Source organism: Hevea brasiliensis, chromosome 13 (genome assembly GCF_030052815.1).
Source record: "Hevea brasiliensis isolate MT/VB/25A 57/8 chromosome 13, ASM3005281v1, whole genome shotgun sequence".
Lineage (NCBI taxonomy): Eukaryota > Viridiplantae > Streptophyta > Magnoliopsida > Malpighiales > Euphorbiaceae > Hevea > Hevea brasiliensis.
Window position 1 is genome coordinate 16,476,207 of NC_079505.1, and position 21,080 is coordinate 16,497,286.

At 32.2% G+C, this 21,080-nt stretch overlaps 1 protein-coding gene across 17 annotated transcripts in view; it reads right to left on the reverse strand.

Annotated features, from left to right (window-relative positions):
- LOC110656183 (copper-transporting ATPase PAA1, chloroplastic) overlaps positions 1 to 12,827 on the reverse strand; it is a 44,982-nt gene extending 32,155 nt beyond the window's left edge. For 10 of the 17 annotated variants that reach the window (XR_009142487.1, XR_009142486.1, XR_009142488.1 and 7 more), the window contains exons 1-9: positions 12,190 to 12,827; positions 12,015 to 12,068; positions 10,485 to 10,638; positions 5,818 to 5,892; positions 5,340 to 5,617; positions 3,980 to 4,213; positions 3,577 to 3,695; positions 3,268 to 3,415; positions 403 to 549 (exon numbers count right to left, since the gene is read on the reverse strand). Coding sequence is in view for 11 of the 17 variants with exons in the window: in XM_058131887.1 (XP_057987870.1) it covers positions 403 to 549; positions 3,268 to 3,415; positions 3,577 to 3,695; positions 3,980 to 4,213; positions 5,340 to 5,617; positions 5,818 to 5,892; positions 10,485 to 10,638; positions 12,015 to 12,068; positions 12,190 to 12,585 (1,605 nt within the window). In the remaining 6 variants the exon portion in view is untranslated. Of the gene's footprint in view, positions 1 to 402; positions 550 to 3,267; positions 3,418 to 3,576; positions 3,696 to 3,979; positions 4,214 to 5,339; positions 5,618 to 5,817; positions 5,893 to 8,592; positions 8,984 to 9,120; positions 9,207 to 10,484; positions 10,639 to 12,014; positions 12,069 to 12,189 lie in introns of those variants that run through there. The other 7 variants (XM_021812817.2, XR_009142489.1, XM_058131893.1 and 4 more) reach the window with 7 other exon arrangements.
- Between the last annotated feature and the right edge of the window lie 8,253 nt (positions 12,828 to 21,080).

Genomic DNA, 21,080 nt, shown 5'->3' on the forward strand with positions numbered 1-21,080 from the left:
TTCAAATTGAATCTTGAATGAAGCCACCATCATTGGAGTCATTATGCTCAAATATTTCTGTCAGCAAAGTAAATGAGCTCAATTATAATTAATTTCTTTCAAATTTTTCACAGTATAACACAAGTTGCTTCACTCACTAATCTATGATGCTCCCTTCCAACACATCTAAGGAAGATAGTTGAGCTGCTTATGTTAAGAGGAAATAGAAACCAATGAAAAAGCAAAGATAAGATGAAGCAGGATTGGTTAAACTACATATAAGACACAAGCAAGCTAACACACACAAATAAAGTGTTACCACAACAACTATGAAAATAATATCAACGAGAACAGAGCATTCCTAAGGAATGACATCACAGAATCAATCAAAAATCAGATAGCTCCAACTGCCAAGAGTCATACCAAAACACTGCAAGAGAGCTGTAGAGCTAGTGACACTGGATTTCCATGGTGAAATGCAGCAGGGAGCACACGTGTCCCAAACAAGTTCCAGAACATAAACGTAGCAGCTGAGAGTGCCATTACTCCATAAGTAAAATGCCCAGACACCTGGTGAGGCAAGTAATAAGAAAAAAGTGAATTTCTTCAATACACCACTGCTAGTAAGGCAGTCGCCTAAGAGTCTATGAATGAGCACATTTATTCCACGTCTTCATTAAACCTTCTACGCTTTTGGCATCAACCAAAAATGAGCATTTATAAAGAAAAGGATTATAAGCAAAAGAAACCACAGGTAGGACTGTGTGTTTGTATGTTGGGGAAGGGATGTGGCATAACTGCCAATGAGTTGAGAATTGAATAATAGTGCCAGAATTTATATAAATGATTTGTACGACCATTAAAAAAAATTTTCACATAACTTTCCATCTCCCTGGTAAAGCCAACAAATAAAACAATAAAGTCCCCTCTTTTTTGCTACTCAGAAAAATTCCGCAACTTGTTCTTCAACAATACCAGCCCTTTGAATTCTTGAATCATAAACCAATTCAAGCAAAAATAGATTTATAAGCCCTGAACCCTTTTGGCCTTCTCAATTTCCAGTCCTAAAATCCTAGATTATCAAGCCCTAGTCAAGCTTAAAGGAAGAATTATGATAGACTTTCCAATCTTGTCCTATGTCATAATGAACATAAAATCCAAAAACAAAGCACCTACTTGCTTTGATTGTTGAAGAACCAGGTTGTTAAAGACATTATACTGCTGCAGTGTTTGAACTGCACCATTTTGGGAAGGAAAATTTTTCAGGTTTCTATTTCAGTTTTGAGGAATGTAAGCGAAAATGTTACACAATTTTGTAATGGTTCATGCCTTATTAGAGTATCAAATCATCACACCTCTTCAAAATCAGATAAAATGAGAGAAATGTGTTTAAAGATCAACAAGTAACTAGAAAGGAGATTGTATGTTCCTCTAACAGTTATGTCAAAACAAATTCATGGTTCACATGCACATTAAGAAGTTAAGACTAAAAAGAATCTGCCATGGCAGGTGCAAGGCAGTTGGGCTATGGATCAAATGGGCCTGGGAAGCTTAGAGATGTATACAAGAAGAAAGCTAAGAGCAATGGCAAAAGATGGGCCAAGGGAGAATTCTGGAAGGAATGAGGCAGCTGAGCTGGATAACAGAATGGGTGCTGTTACATGTGTTGCAGGAATTGTTATTGTATTTCCTTATTTCATTAATGAAATTGCCTTCCCGTCTTTTCCATCTCATATTTCTATTATTGTTTAAGCTCTCTCCTCTATCAGAATCAAATTGAATTCATGAATTTACCTATATCAGGCTCTATAATATTGACTGGTAAATCATTTTGCTAATCTTCCAGAAAAACAACACAACCACAGGCTGAACAACACCACAATACTGTAATGGATGATTCTAGTATCATATTCAAGCATCCAATCCAAAACCTTAAGGCCACTTGGATTCACAATTCAAGCAACTGACCCTTGGTCAAAAATTTTGACCCAACTGGCTTTAACAGAAAAAATTATAAGCTGAACCATTAAAACCAGTTCTAGCAATTCAGTTTAATGGTTACTCTTTTTTCTTTGATAACTCTTACACAGAAAATGAAAATTAATCAAATACTAGCAAATATAAGTTTTAACATTTTTTATTATGATAAATGATGAAAAAAATTTGATCAAATTTATCAAATGTAATGAAATTTTTAAAAATTGAAAAATATTTTTATTCCTTTTATTTAAATTTCAATACTCAAATAAACGATAAACCATATTTTCCATCACATATATTTCATATTGAAACATTATTTTTTATCATATTAATTACACTATTATAAGATATACAGGTTTGGTTAATGTTTGCCAAAGTAAAAAATTGAACCTAAAACTGGATAAAGCAAACATATAAACCAACCTAACCTGACCAGTTCTGCAGTTCAGTTAGCTGAATTTTCAAGAGTGGTTTTTCTGGTTTGGTCATGTTCAGCGCAGAGCATCAAATGCTCAGTACAAAAGTGTGATAAATTAGTAGAGAAAAGAGTGAGAAGGAAAAGGATGAGACCTAAGATGAAGTGGAGTGAAGTGGTATCGAAGGATTTACAAGTTCTAAATATTGATGCGGACTTGGTGTCTAACACAATTGAATGGCAAAAAATAATCCATATAGCTGACCCCAACTAGTTTGGGATTAAGATTTAGTTGTTGTTGTTGGTTTTTCTGGCTTGGGACAGTTTTCAGGTTTCTGGTTTTTTTTTTTTTTTTTTAACACACCTAGGGAAGACCATTAAAATTGCCAAAGAATAGAAATGATTCTTTCCCAAACGATCATTAAAACAAGATGTAAATAGAAAATCAGAGCCTGGTTTCAACATTTGGTTCTCATCTCCACCAAAACCATCCTTGGTCAGTTTCTAAAGAGAAACTTTGCACTAGTATCTTGTTCGAAGAACCTCTCACTTCTGATGCTCTTTAATAAATACCCAGATTGCTAATTCTTTGAAACCTGCTGTAAAAATATTTAACTTCGAACCAAATAGTTTATTGTTGTTTAGGATTAAGGCTTAGTTATTGCTATTATTGTTATTTGAACCAACGGCGCTAAGTAAAAACGATGTTAATATTTAAACTTATGTATGCATAATGTGGCACTGATCCAGCTTGTCAAATAAAATCATATAACATATATTTGAAACTAACAAAGATAATAAGATTATAGAGACAAAAAAAAAAAAAACTACCTATAAACTTTGAACATGATTATACAAAAAATAATATCACAAGAAAGATACAGAAAAGAAACCTTGTCAGCCAACCGCTGTACTGGAGCCTCTCTGCTCTGTGCTTCTTCAACCAAACGAACAATGTCTCCTACGGCAGTCTCACCACCTGGTCTTCGCACTTCAACTGTTAGAGTCCCATTGAGGTTTATACTTCCAGCCGCTACTTGACTCTAGCACAGGAAGAAATTCCACACACTTATTAATTTGAAAGGAGATACATCAACTAAAATTACTTGTTGAGAGGGGGGAAGGGCGAGGGGGATGGGGTGAGATGGGTATGATTGCTGAGAGAGTTAACTATGGAAACATGAAATACTAAAATTAGTTACATGTAACTGGAGAGTAATACCCCAGGTAGTTTAGTCACTGGTAATGGCTCCCCTGTGAAACTCGACTCATCAATAGTGCTTCGACCAGCTCTAACTATTCCATCAGCTGGAACACGATCCTAAAATAACAGAAGAATGTATATGTCAAGGTCTTCAAGTTGACAAAATCTTTGATTGAAATCAACCAGTATCTTAATTTATGATCCTGTCATCATAAATTAGGGAGGGGAAGGGATGGGGATATTTAAAAAAAGGAGCATAATGAGAAGTGAAACATTTAGTATGCAAGTTAACATAGAATAAGAAAAAGCAAAATTTTAGAAAAAGTGGCTAATTAGATGAATAATTAAATATAGAAATTATATAAAATAGTACATGGAAGAAAACAAGTCCTTTTACTTACTCCAGGTAATACAACAATTTGATCTCCAACAGAAAGACTGGCACAAGGAACTTCAACAATTGAGCCTGGATCTCTTGCATCACCATGAACCAGAAGACGAGCTTTCGAAGGTAAAATACTTAGAAGTCCTGTCATGTCACTGGTTGCTTTAATTTTAGCTCTTTGCTCAAGATTCCTTCCCAGCAAGACGAAAGCTATTAACATGATTGGCTCCTCAAAGAAGGCCTTCCAACCCTGCTCCCACATATCCATTCAACAGAAAACTATCAGATGATTAGGTTATTTACCTGCCCATCTTAATTACCCATTTTAAAAGCCAACGACTACAACATTACTTGGGAAAAAAAAAACAAAGAATAACACGTTAAAACCATACACTCATGCATAAAAACAACAGACAAACACACACACACATACACACATATAAATGGAATGCTTAATGCTGCCACTAAAAATTAAGAAAATCTTGCGCAATTCAAAAATGTATTTAGTACTTGGGTACAACCAATCAATAATCATGCCTGATTTAGGTAATATTATATGAAGACATTCACCAACAAGTAAAACTCCTGAAGTAACAATTGTAACCATTAATATATAGAATATTATTCCGATGTAATTAGAATGTAGGACAACAGTAGCATAAAAATTAATGCTTCAATCCTATATTGGCCAACAAGTGCTAAGTGGTCCATGACCACAACAATGTAGCTGTGGCCGAAAACATGACATTTTGGACTATAAAATAGGAGAAGTGTTTAAGTATCACAAAGTTGCATTTTGTGAAAAAAAAAAAAAAAAAAAAGAAGGAAGCTAAAGTGTGAAATGAGACAGATTTAGAAAGCAGAAGGGAGTAAGGTTAGAGGTAGGCTGGTAGCTATTGCAACTCTTTAGTTACTTGTGATCCAACCAGCACAATCTTAAAGTATTTAAGTCATTCCAATTTCATAACATTTTAGGTTTAGCTTCAAAGTCAAGTCATAATGGTCACCTCAAAATACAAAGTGCATGTAAGGATTAAACACTTAATAAGGCTCTTTCCTTCTAAATATGCAATTTCATTTGGGGCAGAAACTGTTAGGGACAAACAAGAAGTTGTAACTTGTAAGTACTAAATAGTAACAAACAACAGTGTTACAGAAAACATTTAACTCAAAGCATAATATAGGACCAAAATAGCTAGCCCTTAAATAAACAAAGACTTCAGTTCAATCATATCCCATTGAGAAGAATCCAAAAAATAAAAACAATGTGAATATCAATAGAAGCTCATAAATCATTATGTCACATATTCCCTCACAAATAGTCAAAGAATACAAATGAAATTAGAGTCATACAAGGAATAGGAAATATCACTTACCAGCCCTGGTATTAAGGCAGCTAATGAACTAACAGCAAATGAAGATAAAGCCCCAAGACCAACTAAAGTATTCATATTTGGAGCCCCCTTAAAAAGGCTTTTCACACCATCAAGGATAAGCTGACGCCCAGGGCCAAGCAATGTAAACAAAGACAAGGACAGATGGAATCCTGTGGAATGAAACATGTGGATCCATTTCGCCTTGAAAGCAAAAATATGAGAAAGATGGCCAAAGAGGCATACAGCACAGAGAGCCCAAGAGACAGCAAGCTCACGACCTGTTAGATAAATTTGCTATTAGCATCAGGTTTCTTGATAAATATGTCATAATATGTAAAGATTTACAATTATGTAAAAGGCATAACTACAATATCCTGTTTCAATCTAACGAGCTAAAAGAAAGGATGAAAAAGAAGTAAACTACTACAGCATAACTTAGCTACTGTAATAATCTACAAAAATGAAACAAGAAATCTACCACTTTCTCTTAAACGATCACGCTTTTCATCCATTTTTTTTTCAAAAACACTGAAAAAGTTCTCTCCCCCTGCATCTGCACATAAGCAAGAAGCCAAACTGTCAAGACATTACATAGATTGGAGAATAGGGGTGCAAAAATGCTACACAAATTTTATAATTTTTTGTAGTCTTCCTCATAATCTAGATTACAAACAACCAATATAAATTAAGATTTATCCATGGAGCTTTGAGTTCATTGAAGAATTTGTTTACTTGAAACATAGCTGTAAGCAAACAAAAGTCAGAACAGATTTCATCACATTGGTGCCCACAAAAAAACTGAGCAATAATTTTAGGCTTCCAGACTTATCATAAACAAAAAAGGATGTAATGTATCACATATGATTTTGACATGATTTGCATATATAATTTCACATATCTTAATAACAGATTTGTTTGGGATTAAGGCTTAGCTGTTGTTGTCATTGTTGTTGTTGATCTTAATAACAGATTTACTATAGATAAAATGCACCATAATACAGGAAATATACAAGAGACCACCAAAATTAAAATTAAAAAGAAGAAGAAGAAGAAGGAAAAAAAACATATTCTATGTTAGAGCATCAATAAATTGTTGCAGTGAACCCAAACATTGGCCTTTGTGGGAGTAGAGACTATAAGAGCCACTTCCTGAAAGTGCTATATTCAATCTTATTATTACCATATATGACAGAAACATGTTCCAAATTTCTCTACCCATAAAAGAATGAAGTCAATAACCAACCAATTCTTCTTCTAAATGGATAACACAAATTTACAACTTCTTCCTCCTGAAGAAAGTTTCACACATCAGACATCACAATATGAGAAAAGGTATATATCCACTCCAAAGAGAAAACTCTTGACAGAAAACTGTCAAGAGCTCATTTTAACTCTCTTCCCAGCAAATTTCCTTATTTTTCATCTTCATATATATTGCTTCTTGCCAAACATCTGCATATTTTTCTTCTTAACCATGCCACCATTATTTCTCCACATTTCTCCTTGAAAATAAAGTTGTTCATAATTTCATATCCTTTTAGTGCCGTTCTAAACTATTCTAACCAGCTCTTGCCAGTTGTAACGGACTCCAAGCTACTGCATGTAGGTGACTTAAGATATCACTAAGAGGAATGAAGCAAGTGAAGAGTATATGAAATTGTGTGGAGCAGTATTTGCATAAGAATTAAGCGTTTGAACGTAAGCAGAACATAGCCCTTGTGTGAATTTGTGTTTGAACGTGAGTAGGGCATATCCCTTGTGTGAATTTTTTTTTTTTTTTGGGCTACGTTAAAGTTTCACCTGCCAGTATAAAGGTTTTGCTTGATGTAGCAGAAGCGTTGTTTGGTTTAGCATCACCTGCCAGTATGAAGATTTTGCTTGATGTAGGAAAAGCTTTGCTTGGTTTAAGTCCACCGCACTCTCAATTTACTCCACAGAAACACTAGCTTGCCAAGCAATCTTCCAAGGAAACATGTTGCCATAATATACCTTATTGCTAAACTTAACTTCAATCTTATATTTCATTCAGTCCCTCAAATGGATCCTCACCCAGGCCAATATCTCTGAATTTCACATAAACAGCAAAAACCATCCAGAGACTCTTGCACAGGATAAACCATCTCATAAGAATTATAAACCATATCTTCATCACACTAGATAAAGTTCACAAGAACATTAATTTTCCAAGGGATTCTGATAATGAGGCTTGAAATGCAACTAAAGGAGATAGGGCATTCATGCATGATCCGTGAGGTGAACCAAAAAAGAGAAGTTACAGAAAAATCTAGATTACTAGAGAGGCGAACATGAGATCATTTAAACCATCTTTGGCATCACCAAAATCACACAAACAACATAATAATTGTCCCAATTGGCATATTTAGATGAACAATCATATCAAAGATGAAAAACCCTAACTCAAAACAATCCAAATGTTTAACTGCTTCCATGACAATCCAAGTCAAGCACCATGAAGATAAAAAATGTTCTGGGCTGGCCAGCTACCCTGCCATCCTTACTAATTTGTCGAAATTCTATCAAACAGTTGCTGGTTTCAAAGTTTTCATTAAGTGAATTCTATTTACCTAAGTTAATAGTCATGGACATAGATTTCTTGTGTTAACTAAATTTGCAATGGAAATTGGCTGGGTAAATAAGCCTGAAATAAAGCTATATGACCTCCTAAGGAAATATAGCTCCCTTCCAAGTGTCTAGCCTCTTACAATACCTAGAGTTTACCAGATCCCAGAAAACACTAGACCTATGATTACCACCTGAAAGTGACCCCCAATTTAGTCAGCCACATAGGGTACTCTATCCTCTCATACACATATCTAACAAACCAGCTACAAAGATTTTCCTTTTTTCAAAATTCAAATTAATACTTGCCAAAACATTCTTGGACATGTTAATCTTTAACCGTGGCATCTTCTCAAAAATATTAAGGAGGACCAAACTAATTCATTAGGTGGTTTGCAGGGCTGAACTAAATTAAAGCCAAGCTTGTTGTTATCTGAGATAAAGGCCCCATCAATATGTGTAGCTGGCTTATACAAACTATAAACATTTTACAAGCTGTCTGGTTTCTGTTTTCTGAAAACTGATTTATATTCTTAAAAGTGAACTGCCTTGACCAAGCAAACTTGTTTGCCCAATGTTTCTAACAAAATTTCAGGAGAACTTGTATCCAAAACAAATCCAACGGAAAAAAGCGATTTCCAATCATTCCAAAAGTAGTTTCCAACAGAACAAATGAAGAAACAACTTCATGCAATCAACAAATAAATAAATACATAAAAGAAAATTCACAAAATTTTCCAAGATACAATGAGACCTTTGCTAGAATGTTTGCAGGAGGAACTACCTTGGAAAGAACAGAAGATACTGAACTTTTCCCCTAATTCCAGGAAATATATACTAAGAATAATTGTCCGCTAAATAATACATGTGTACAATAAATGCCAACTCTCTTGTGCATGAAATACAGTCAACCATAACAGATGAACATCCTAAGCTCCCTTATAATAACTAAAGACACAGTAAATCCAACTGTACAACAGCAGATTCTCCAAAACAAATGGGCTCCTCAGCCTCAGAAATCTCTCCCTTCAACCAACCCACCACAAGTAGCCGCTGACACTCACCTATTGGAGGGAGAAATCATATGATTAACAATTACTACTTAAGTTGTCTTTTGATTTCTAATATAATGGAGATGATATTTGTAAGATACACTCATGTAAACAAGTTACCATAGGAACTAAATGAATTAGGGACATACCACAAAAGAATTACAATTGCTCCTTATGAGAAATCTTTTGCATTTCTACATTGAAATATCTCCTTCAATAGCTCCCTGACCTGCCACTAGTCCACCAAATTTAGAATGAATAACAGAAACCTTGAGCTATGGTAATATCTACTGCGATTTACATATAGAGGTTCCTAACAGCCGGGTAGTTATACATGATACCTTGAGAAGAATATGTAACTAATCTTTCTTTGTTTAGAGACCAAATCACAGGAGCAGCAGCACAAGTAAGAAACATTAGCACAAGCAGATTAATTTTCCAAATTCCAACTTCTTCCAAAGCAGATGCTAGATAACCTATGTGGCTTAAACTTTAGAAAATTAAATATAATTACAATATTCACTGGCAAAGTGAATTTCAATGCTCAGAACAAATTTCAGTTCTCAATAATTAACATCCCAAGCACATTTTGGGAGCAAATTCATAGGACACAATAAAGGCTAATGGGAAATAAACAGTCTGAGAACCAGCATAGGGACGTTTCAGGAGCCAATACTAATGAATCATCAATGAACATTTAGCAATGTTCCATGCGCATACCTCAAAAAATTTGGAAACTATGAATGAACCAGCAAGCAAAATGTTTCTCCTTTCCTTTTGATAAGAGAAGAAATTTTATTGAAAAAAGAAAGAAATGAAAGTACCCTTTGGTAAAGAAGAAATCCTCCTACAAAACTCAACAGGCAACTACAAACAAGAACATAAAAGATGAGCTAAAAAAGCAGTGCCCTACAATCAAGTTGGATAAAAATCAAGGGAACCTCTGTAATCTGTGGATGAAATGGAACCACAGAATGGTTGAAGGAGATGAACACCCAGGGCTGAAGATAAATAAGTAACTTCTATGCAATTTCCACATAGAAGAGAGATACTTAATATTTTAAAATCCTCGTTCATAATTTCTAGATCTACAACTTCTTTTTTTTTTTTTTTTTCATTTTCCCCTCCCAAGGTGGTCTTTCTTTTATGAATCTTGTGTACTTGGGTTAAAGATATTTAGAGAAACAGTTATAGTAAAGTACTGGTCATAGAGTCTCAATCAACATATGAAAACACACTAAGTATGCCACAGATATTACAGTTTCACCAACGGTCAAATAGGTATATTCACTAGTCAATTTTTAAAACATAAGAGAAAAAAGAGAAAGAAGAAGACATAAAAAAAAAATAAATAAATAAATAAATAAAAAATTCTGATAACAAGAGATAGAAGAAAAAGGTACAAATATTCAATAGCTCTTTGTGATTTCAGCTAGATGAGGAGAAGTGCCTAAAACAATAAAAATGGCAATGACAATAACAATAATAATAATAACGATCATTATATGCTTGCCTCGAAGGTTAGATTTGAAACCACAACTTGTCAGATGCTTTGCGAGTTCCTCTCCCAACTGTTTTTGCCAGTTTGGTACAACTTTTGCCTCAGATATAGGCCACACAATTGCAGTCTCAGTTGTGAGATTGACATTAGCAGAGGAGACTTGTGCCTGTACATAAGTATGATAGACAAAGGATAAACAAAACGATTGCAGAAATAACATGAAGTTCTTAAACAAAACAAATCAAAATCTAGGGATGAAAACAGGGTCCTCCACGCTTGACTCTTCAGTGCTATGTTTCGCAAAACACTCATAAATCATAATAAAATCCCCACACAACTTCCACTACTAGAAGAAAGGACTTCCAAATCCCATCAAACAAGAACTCTGAATCAAAATGTCTCTGCCATGTATCCAAAATATAGCATTCAGATTTAAAATTTACTTTTTAAAGCAGAAAACTTCTATGAATATTGGCATTGTCTAATTTCTAAATTTAACTAAGTATAAGACTGTTAAATAAGAGATTTTTGTGCTGTCCACAGATGACATGAAAATGCTTAAAGGGCATTAACTTTCCTAACTTGTATTAGCCCAAAAGAAAAGTCCCACACGACAACTGAATGCACTGTCAATCCTGGCAAATGAAGACATTTGTTTAAAAAAATTTGTTTTCTTGAGAATCATGGTTAAAAAGATTTCTCCAATTGGGTGACTCTAAAAACTTCTTTTTTAAAAGAATTTAGTTCATTTTAAGCACTATCCATCCTAGCAAATGAAGCAACCAAACAACTGAGTGTATTGAGTGAGTGTTTGGTTCACCTTTTAGGTACAACTGATAGATGATAAACACCAAATAGGTGAACCAAAGTATTTAGTAAACTTCAAAACAATAGAATAGAGCTCTCAGGTAATTGATATGATATCCACCAACGGCGGTAGTTTGTATCAACTCTATTCTCTATTCTTAAAATTCTCTATTCTTAAAATTCTCTATTTTTAAAGTTGTTACTCATCAGCTGATTTTATACTTTATATAGATCATATTATCATTTTTTCATGTAACTAAAAAATCAATATTATTAATATTGTTTGCTTTTAACTTTTTGGTTTACAATCTTAACATCTTAATTAGCAGGTAGCAACTTCATTACAATATTTTCTATTAATAATATAAAATATAAAATATTTATTTATTATCAAAAATACTTTTTTGACGTTTAAAAATTCAAAATTATAAGATTTTTCTTTATGAGCAATAATAATTACTTTATTATTCTATAATTACATTTTTAAAATTATTTAATTATTTTCTTTTTTTAAGAAATTTAATTATTTTCTTATTTTAATAATAAAAAATAATATGATATTATAAATCAATAATTATATATTTTTTTAATAATATAATAAATAATTTAGTATATTAAATTAATAATTATATATTTATTTTAATAATAAAATAAATAATATGATATAATATATTTATAATGTTATATTTATCTGCAGCTGAACCACCAAACAGTAGTATATATAAAAGAACTTACTTGACTTTCCAATATTCTCTTTACACTGGCTGCACATCCCCCGCATGTCATTCCCTACCATAAAGAATCAAATTTAGCACATAGCCCAAGAGAAAAGGAGAAAAGGGGAAAAAAATTAAAACAAAAACAGAACAAGTATAACAGTGAGAAAAAGAGAAACATAAGAAGTTCATACGCCAACATCGAGTATAATAACATCAGAAGGCAGAGCGGAGACGTCCTCTGCCCCTCCTGCAGACAAATTCGACTTAGCATCACCGCCATCCGATCTATCCCCACCTCCGCCGCCGCCGCCGCAGCCGCCGCCGCCACACGGACCTCCACTGCCAGTTCCACCACCAGAGGTCGCAAAAGACGAGTAAGAATTGGAGACGCAGTGCAAAGGGTGCGGCAATAGTGCAAAGGAGGCCCCGAAAGAAGAAGATGATGGGAAAGAGGTGCGAGTGTAGAAGGAAGTGAGGGCGCGAGTGCGGAGGAGGGAGGGAGATTTGGTAATGAAATGGCGGTTTAGGGCTTTGGAGATGGTGAAGACAGCGAGTGAAGAGGTTGAGAGAGAGACTGCAGACTCCATTGCAGAGAAAGAGCGAGAGAGAAAGAAATGGATTTTGTTATCTGTCCATGTGTTTCTTCTCTCTCTGCCTATTAACCTTTCAATTTTCTAAGGCAGCGAAGCACCGTCAAACGTAACGGATTGTTTTTATTTCCTTCCTTATAAAGTATGCGCAAATATTCCGTCCCATTAATGGTGATATTTAAAAAAAATTCACTTTATTGCCTTTTTGAAAAAATTAATATTAATATCATTATTTCTTATTATTATTATCCTCTACGTACTTATCTATTTTTATCACTTTTTTTAAATTAAATATAAATTTTTTAATCAATTATTATTTTTTTATAAAATAATGTTATTCGTTCATTTTCTCAATTTTTATACAAAAAACCATTAAACAACTTGAAATGGGACCAAATTTATCAAAATGTTCTTATTCCTCTATTTCTAAAATCTCAAAATTTGGTCTTTAAATTTTAAAATTTTCAATTATGTAAAGCACACAATTTAAATTTTTAAGAGAGTATTTGGCTTAGTTAGTACTTTGAGCTAAATTGATTTTATAAGTATTTAAATTTTATTAGTTATATACTTAATTAAAGTATTTATAAGTTATTATAAGTTGTTAATGTATTTGGTAAAAAATAACTTATAGGTACATTTATTATTAAAATAATTAAAAAGAATATTCAATAAAATTTGAGGTGAAATTTTAAAATTAAATAAAGACAATATGATAAAATATTTAGTCAAATTAACTTAAAGTTTAGTGTTTGTAAGCACCAAAATGAAAATTTGATCCTTCCAACTTTTTTAAGTTATCTTTAGAGCTTATAAGCTAAGCCAAACAAATGGGGAAAGTTATCTTTAGAGCTTATAAGCTAAGCCAAACACCCTTTTAAAAGAATTGATATTTTATTCTTTTGGTTTATTTGGCTCTAATTGGTGCTCGAACTTGAGATAGAATTAAAAAAATTTTATTAGAGGTAAGTAGATTAAAGAAATAAAACATCTTGAAAAGTGTAAAAAAATTCTCTTGTTTAGTTTGCATTATCAAACTAACTTTCGAGAAATTGACCATTTTACTTCTCTTACTTACCTAAAAGGAATTTAGGCCTTATTTGGTTGGGGCTAAGTTAGTTAAAGAACTTTAAGTTCCTAAGAAATATTAGAGTACAACTTGTTCTGCTGGCCATATTAATTAATTGCCCGTAGACCCAATCAAGGGTTGATTTGGAAACCAAAATCGAATTGGAACCAGTCAAGCATGTTTTTTGACTCAAACCATGAATAAACCATATTGATATTGAATCGAAATCATTCGGTTTGGTATCTCATTTTTTCATTTAAAAATTTTAAAAAATATAAAAAAATTAGACCCATTGGATTTGGATCAAATTGAACAAAAATTGAAACATTAGGGTTCACAGTTCCGGTTCTGATACCGACGATTCCAGGTTGGCTTCGAAACCAGCTTAGTGTCCAAGTCTAATTATCTGAGAAGTCAAGAATTTTATTTCCTTTATCGTATAGGAATTTCTTACTAAGCTAAATCCAATTAAGTAGGGTTCTTGTAAAACAAAATTACTTTCCTATTTTTATCCTCGCCTCTTATTTACTCTTTCTCAATTCTTTATGCTATTTCATTGTTTTAGCTTAGTGGTCCTTGCTTACAAACAAGTTTTTATTTTCATTTTAGAATAATTACTATTTAGTCCTTATATTTAAACGAAACAACTACTTGGTCTCTGTATTTAAAAAATACACTATTTAATCCTTATTTACTTCCATTAAATTGTTTAGTCCTTCCGTTAATTTTTTTGTTAGCCAATGCCAGTCAAATTATTACTTAGTTTTTTTATTTTAATAAAACTAATTAGTTAGTGTATTTTTGAAAAACATATTAATTAGTTCCTATAATTTAGTTTCGTTAATTATTTAGTCCCATAATTATTTTTTATACCTAAACTACTCTAGTCCTCTCCCATTTATTTCTCTTTTATCCCCCTTATTTCTCTCTTTCCATATTTCTTCTTTTTTATATCCACACCCTTATCTCATTATTTTCTATTTGTTTGTATCTTTTGATAAAAATTGTATAAACTGTCTAAACAAAAAAGTTAATAAGTTTTCTTAGATTTCTAAGTAATTAAGAAATTTTATTTTCAAGTAGAGAAAACACAAAAATGATGTCCAAGAAATTAGATGAAAATACTTGAACCATTTAAAAAATGTAAATTCATATTTAGTCTTCACATGGCAAAATTTCCATTTTTATCCAAGAATATATTTTTCAAAATATTATTTTTTAAAATACAGGGACCTATTAATTAGTTTCACTAAAATAAAAGGATAAAATAGTAGTTTTTTTTCAAAATATAAGGATTAACTACTTAATTTTTTTAAAATAAAGAGATTAAATAGCAGTTTAACTAACATTGATTAATGAAAAATTTGATAGAAGGACTAAATTGTTTAACAAAAGTAAAATATAAAGATTAAATAGTATATTTTTCAAAATACATAAATCAAATAATAAGTTTAATTAAAATATATGAACTAAATAGTAATTTTTCCTTATTTGTATGAGTGATTTCTTGTTTTTTTAGGAGGAACTATATGATTATTAGTTTTTTAATTAAAAGTATATATATGAGTTTTCTCTTTTGTGAATTAATTAATGGATACATTGTTTCCTCTAACTTCCGACATGCTATATGCTTTTTAGTCCTAAATAAAAATGTTGATAAATTCATTTAAATTAATTATTTTATTTTAAATTGTTATTATAAATAAGTTTTATCTGGATAATAAATATTCACATGCTATACAAATATATGCAAGAAAATACATTTTAACAACATAATAAATATTCACATCCTATACGTGTAACTTCATAAATGAAAATGTGTATGAATTCATTTAAATTATTTATTTTATTATAATAAAGTGTTATTATAAATAAATTTGGCAAAACAATAAATATTCACATTCTATGCATATATATGCAAGAAAATAAGTTTTAACAAGATAATAAATATTCACATTCTGTACATATAACTTTATATATGTATTTTGGATGCTAAATTTATGATAATATTTTGTTGAATTCATTTTAGTCATTTCACTATATTAGCATGCGATCCTTATGGAACCTTACAAATTTATCTTTTTAAAATATTCATTTACCTTTTTGATAGTATCTATAGCTCTCATTACACTTACAAACATTATCAACATTTTAATCTAATGGCAAATTCTCTTTTTTTTTTTTTTTACCTGAATGGTAACTTCTATATGTTCTTATTAATGTTATGTTTATATTTGAAGTACCAATATTTATGTTATTTTTACTGTCACTTTCTATTGATGCACTTTCACTGCCCGAAAATTTAGCATGCCAACCAAACACATTCAAACCATACTTCTTAGGAAATAACTTCCCTAAAAGTATACTTCGTAGGAAGTAAACTTTCAAGAAAGTATGCCATTTTGAAAGAAATGAGGCCTTAGTAAGGCCTTATTTGGTTCAAAATGGTACATTTCCTAAGAATTACACTTTATATAAGTATACTTTCAGATAATTTACTTTTTAAGAAGTATAATATAAATGTGTTTTGTATGAAAATTAATTTCCCAGGAAGTGAATTTGCTCTTAAGTTTTAAAAGATAATAATACGTATAAAATATTTTAAAGTGTAATAAACGGAAGAAAAAATTGTTTTACTAAATCCCTATTCAATTGGCAGTCATTGAGCAAAAGTAATTTCATCACAATTGCATCCACATCAAGTGCTTGTATTAGTGACAATAGCTTATCTCCCATTTGCTTAGGCAACCACCTATCCTTCCACACTTTGATTCTAGGACCATTATCAACCCTCCATCGTATTCTTACCACTAAGGTGTCCCGAGCTTGTAAGATGTTACGTCAAATGACAGATAAAGCCTCTCAAAGGCATGGCTCCACAAATTTTTCATATATTTTTTTTATTTTAAATACATGGTTTCCCCACACTTGGGCTAGGAGTAATATTCAAGTAAAACTCTCCTAACAATGACGATTCTATAATTCAAACTCTGACCTTGCAAATATTATAATATATATAATATCATATATTTATTTTTAATGTGTTCTCATTGATTGGCCCCTCCAAAGTAAATAACAAAAAAAATTATTATTATTGTAACTTAATAATGTTTGAATTTTTATTTTAAACTAGGAAAAATACAAATATTTTTACTATAATGTGTGCATATAATGTAGAAAATTCAATTTTAAATTAATGTACTCTAATTCAATCTATTATACTTCAAATATTTAATTATGAATTTTAATTTTTCTTAATATATTAATAATATTTTAATTTGTTTTACTAGTTATTTATTAGTTCATTTCAGCTTTATTCATTAGAAAATTTGCAAAATCTTGATGATAACAAAATTATATTATAATAAAATTGTCCATATTACTATAATCACATCAAAAAATTTTTTATTCCCCCCCTAAAAAAAAATTTAAGCCACTATTAAAGTGCAAAGCAAGATTAACCTACTGAAGCCCAAACCTTCCTAACTTTGAGAAGTTATAGGTGACTCAGTGAATTTTCCTTCGTTTATTTTTTGCACCCCATCAGAAATTAGCTATCATTTGTTCCAATTCCTTACAAAAAGTTCCATGTAAAAGGAAACAACTCATGGCATGGGTTGGAACGAATTGAGCTACTGCCTTAATCAAAACCTTTTTGCCTATTGTGATTAAAAACTAAGGGTGTCATCCTTGTAAGTTGCTCCACACTCGCTCTGCACAAAATAAAAACAGAGAAGGGTACCCCTAGTAAGCTTTAAGGATGGAGAAAGGGAGCCATTCAACAACAAAAAGTATGAAATAGAGGAAATATAGAGTATAACCAATTGAACAAATTGATGATGAAAATCCAATTTCAAAAGGATATTTTCAATAAAAAGGCCACTTTAACCTATTATATGTTTTATTCATATCCAATTTCAAAGCAAAGTGACCTTCCTTATTTTTTCCACTGTTTTTTCTTCATATGATAGAAACAATTCAAAGGCTACAAAGGAGTGGTCTTGGGCTAATCTAATTGGGACAAATGCACATTAGATTTCATTAATAATAGGAGGTGAAATTAATTTCAGCTGATTAAGAATGCAGTTTGAAATTAATTTGAAAATTATATTGCGCAGTGCAATAGGACGAAAATCCTTTGAAAGCTTTAAGTTTTTAGTTTTTGGAATAAGCGAAATGTGGGTTTTGTTCAAATCAAAAGGCTCAAAACATTTATTAAGCTCATCTAAAACATATTTCTTTTTCTTCTTTGGCTCCCTCCTAATGAAAAAATCTAGTATTCATATCTCTATCTTTTAACCATGAAACTCAAGACATTTGCATTCATATAATTTCATCCTTCTTTAAAGTGGCATTTAACTCAACTTCTTTGCTTTTTAATTTTTTCACTATCTCCTTCATTTGCTTTCGACTTTGGAGGTATTCCATCCTTTATCGAATTCTTTTGAGTGCCAGTTTGATGCTCCCAAAAGTTTCCTTCTCCCAAAACTGTAGTTCTTTAGCATAAGCCTCTAGTCGATATGTTACACTAAAAGGCTGAAAACTACTACTCCAACCTTCTCTGTAACCCATTCACGCTCCTTATGCTCCAACCATATAGTCTCAAAGTAAAGCAACTTCTTTACTACTCAATTAGAATTAAACTACAAACAATGAAGAAGAATTGGCACATGATTTGAATTCTACCTCAGAAGGTGAGTCACTCACATATCTTAGATCAAATCCCTCTAAGCCCAGTTGGCTAAGAATCTGTTAAATTGTTCTTCTATGCTGCAATAAACCACCCAACCATTAGACCTTGTATAAGAGTTTCCTAAATAGCCCAAATCATCCAGCCAGCTATGTTGGATGGCATTATGGGAAAGTGTCATAGCTTGAACTGGCTTTGCTAAACCTTTTGCTTTTTCTTTCAGGAAGAGGATTTCATTAAAGTCACACCCATATAGCCACGACATATTCCCTTGTGGTTTGATAGCTCTCAAAAGTTGAAAAGTGAGATGTTTATTATCATCCTCTAGCCAACCATAGACACCTGAGAAAAACCAATAGCACTTATCACCCACATTCTCCATTTACATGTGAATATGGTGTAGGGAGTATGATACTAAGGAAGCAACTACCGAATAAGTCCAAATAAGACATAATCCACCACTTTCTCAATGCCCTTCTCAAACACACTCCATTGTGAAACAATCAAGTAAGCCTGCTACCACAAACTTTATCCATCTCGTTCTTTTTTACTCGAGTTTTGATAAGGAAAACAACTTAGCTTTATGGTAAAATGGGAATTTTTTAAGGAACTAAACACTCTGGGGTTGCTAAACCCCCGATAGTTCCAAACCAAAGATTCATGGCCATAGACAAGGCTACAAGATAGGGGTGTGTAACACCCCTATGTTCATTAGGTTAATACATTCCACTATTTCGGTGATCGGTGTCTGCCCGAACAATTGGGATGTGTAAAACCATATTTAAATCACTTAGACACGCCATGAACAAAAATTAATAGCAAATACATGAAGGTGAAATTGAAATAAGAAAAACAAAGTATAAAGGGTTAAATGAGCCAAGGCCACAGCGATAGGTGACCGAACCGGGAAGTTACTGCGAGGTCAGTCGTAACCCCAATTTCGTATGGGACATTGTGACATCGCAGGCCTAGGAATAATTGCAAAGCTAGTGAAAATGAGAGAACCACAGAAAAGAATTAATAACAAGGTCAAATAATTGAATCAGGGTTCAGAAAGCAATTTAGTGCTATTGGTAAAACGGATCAGACCGGCAAGGGGCAATTTGGTCAATTCACCCTTAGAGGTGACTCTTGGCCTAAATGTCTATCAATATGTTGGAAATTAAATTTATGAAAAATAGATTTAAAGTGAAGAGGTTATGGAAAGAAAGGAAATAGAAAAGAAAAGAATAATTTAAATAAAGGTTTATGACATCATAAGGCCCATGTAAGCATGACATCATTAACAAATTTAAATTCTAATTATTTAATTATGGGATAAATATATAAAGAGACAAATAAAAATTAAAAAGGAAATTTTTTTTTTATTTCCTTCTTCTTCTTGCCATGACTCTCCTCTCTCTCTTTTCTCTCTTTAAATTCCTCCATGGCCATGAATTTTCAAGCTTTCAAAGCTTGAATCAACCCCATAAATCCCACAAATTTCCTAAATAAATCTTGTTCTTAGATCTTGGCAAGCATATTAAGAACAAAAAGGAAGAAGAAATTAGAAGAATTAGAAGAATTAGAGCTTTGGAAACACTTCATTAGAGGTTAGTCATGAATCTTCTAAATTCTCTTTATATTAATGAATAGACACTTGAAGTGAATGAGAATTTGATGAAAATAAAACAAAAATGATAAGTTTAGGGACATAGTGAATTTCGGCAGCCATGGGATTTGGGTGGAGATGATGTGTTTTAGTTTAATAAATCATGTATACAAGTTCAATTGAGGTAGTAGATGTGATTAGTAAGCTTTAATTTGAATGAATTGAGTTAATTGGTGAATTAGGGTTCTTAGCCATTGAAATTTTGGGGGAATTTGGGGAATTTGGGGAATTGATGCAATTTGACCTAATTGAGGCTTAAATTGGTCAATTGGTGTGAAATGGAGTGTGATTGCATGATTGAAATTGGAATGGAGCTGGGTATGGTAATGGTCAAATCTGAACAGCCTAACCATTGTCCACTTAAATGGCCATAATTGAAATTCTGTTACTCTAATTGGTATGAGGCCAATTGGAGATGAAAATTGAGACCCAAAGCTACAATTTTTATATAGAAACCTAGCCCTAAAGCTGACCTTAAGTTAGTGAAAAATTAAGTTGAATCTGGATCACACACCCTGCCACTGCACAGAATTGACCATATAAATAATACTTGTTCAAATGGTCATAACCTAGTGTAGAAAGGTCTAAATAACCTGATTTTTGAACCGTTGGAAAGATATGACATAGTAGAACAACTTTTATGAAGAATATAAACTCGAATTCTGGCCATAACCTTGTCAATTTACCACCCAAATTTGGGTCACCATATCTACCAAAACCTAAAACTTGCTAAAAAATCTGGACTTTGGTCAATCCGGCCAGTTATGATTAAATGGCCATAACCTGAGCTGTAAAACTCCAAATGGAGTGATTCAAAAAGGGAATTAAAGCTAAGACACTAAGGAACAACTTTGATAAAAGGAAGTTAGCCAAATTCCACTGTAGAGGGTCCAATGGAACAGCAGAATTAAGTGACCCAAAACTGAAAATTTGCAAATTCTCCTAGGAAATCTTAAATTGAGTTTGGCAATCAACACCAACAAAAATGTGAACGAAAATGTGGTATGTGGAGATAATTAGAATCAACATACCTAGTAAGTATGAAAAAGTCTATATTTTGACTTGAATAGTGAAATGAATAG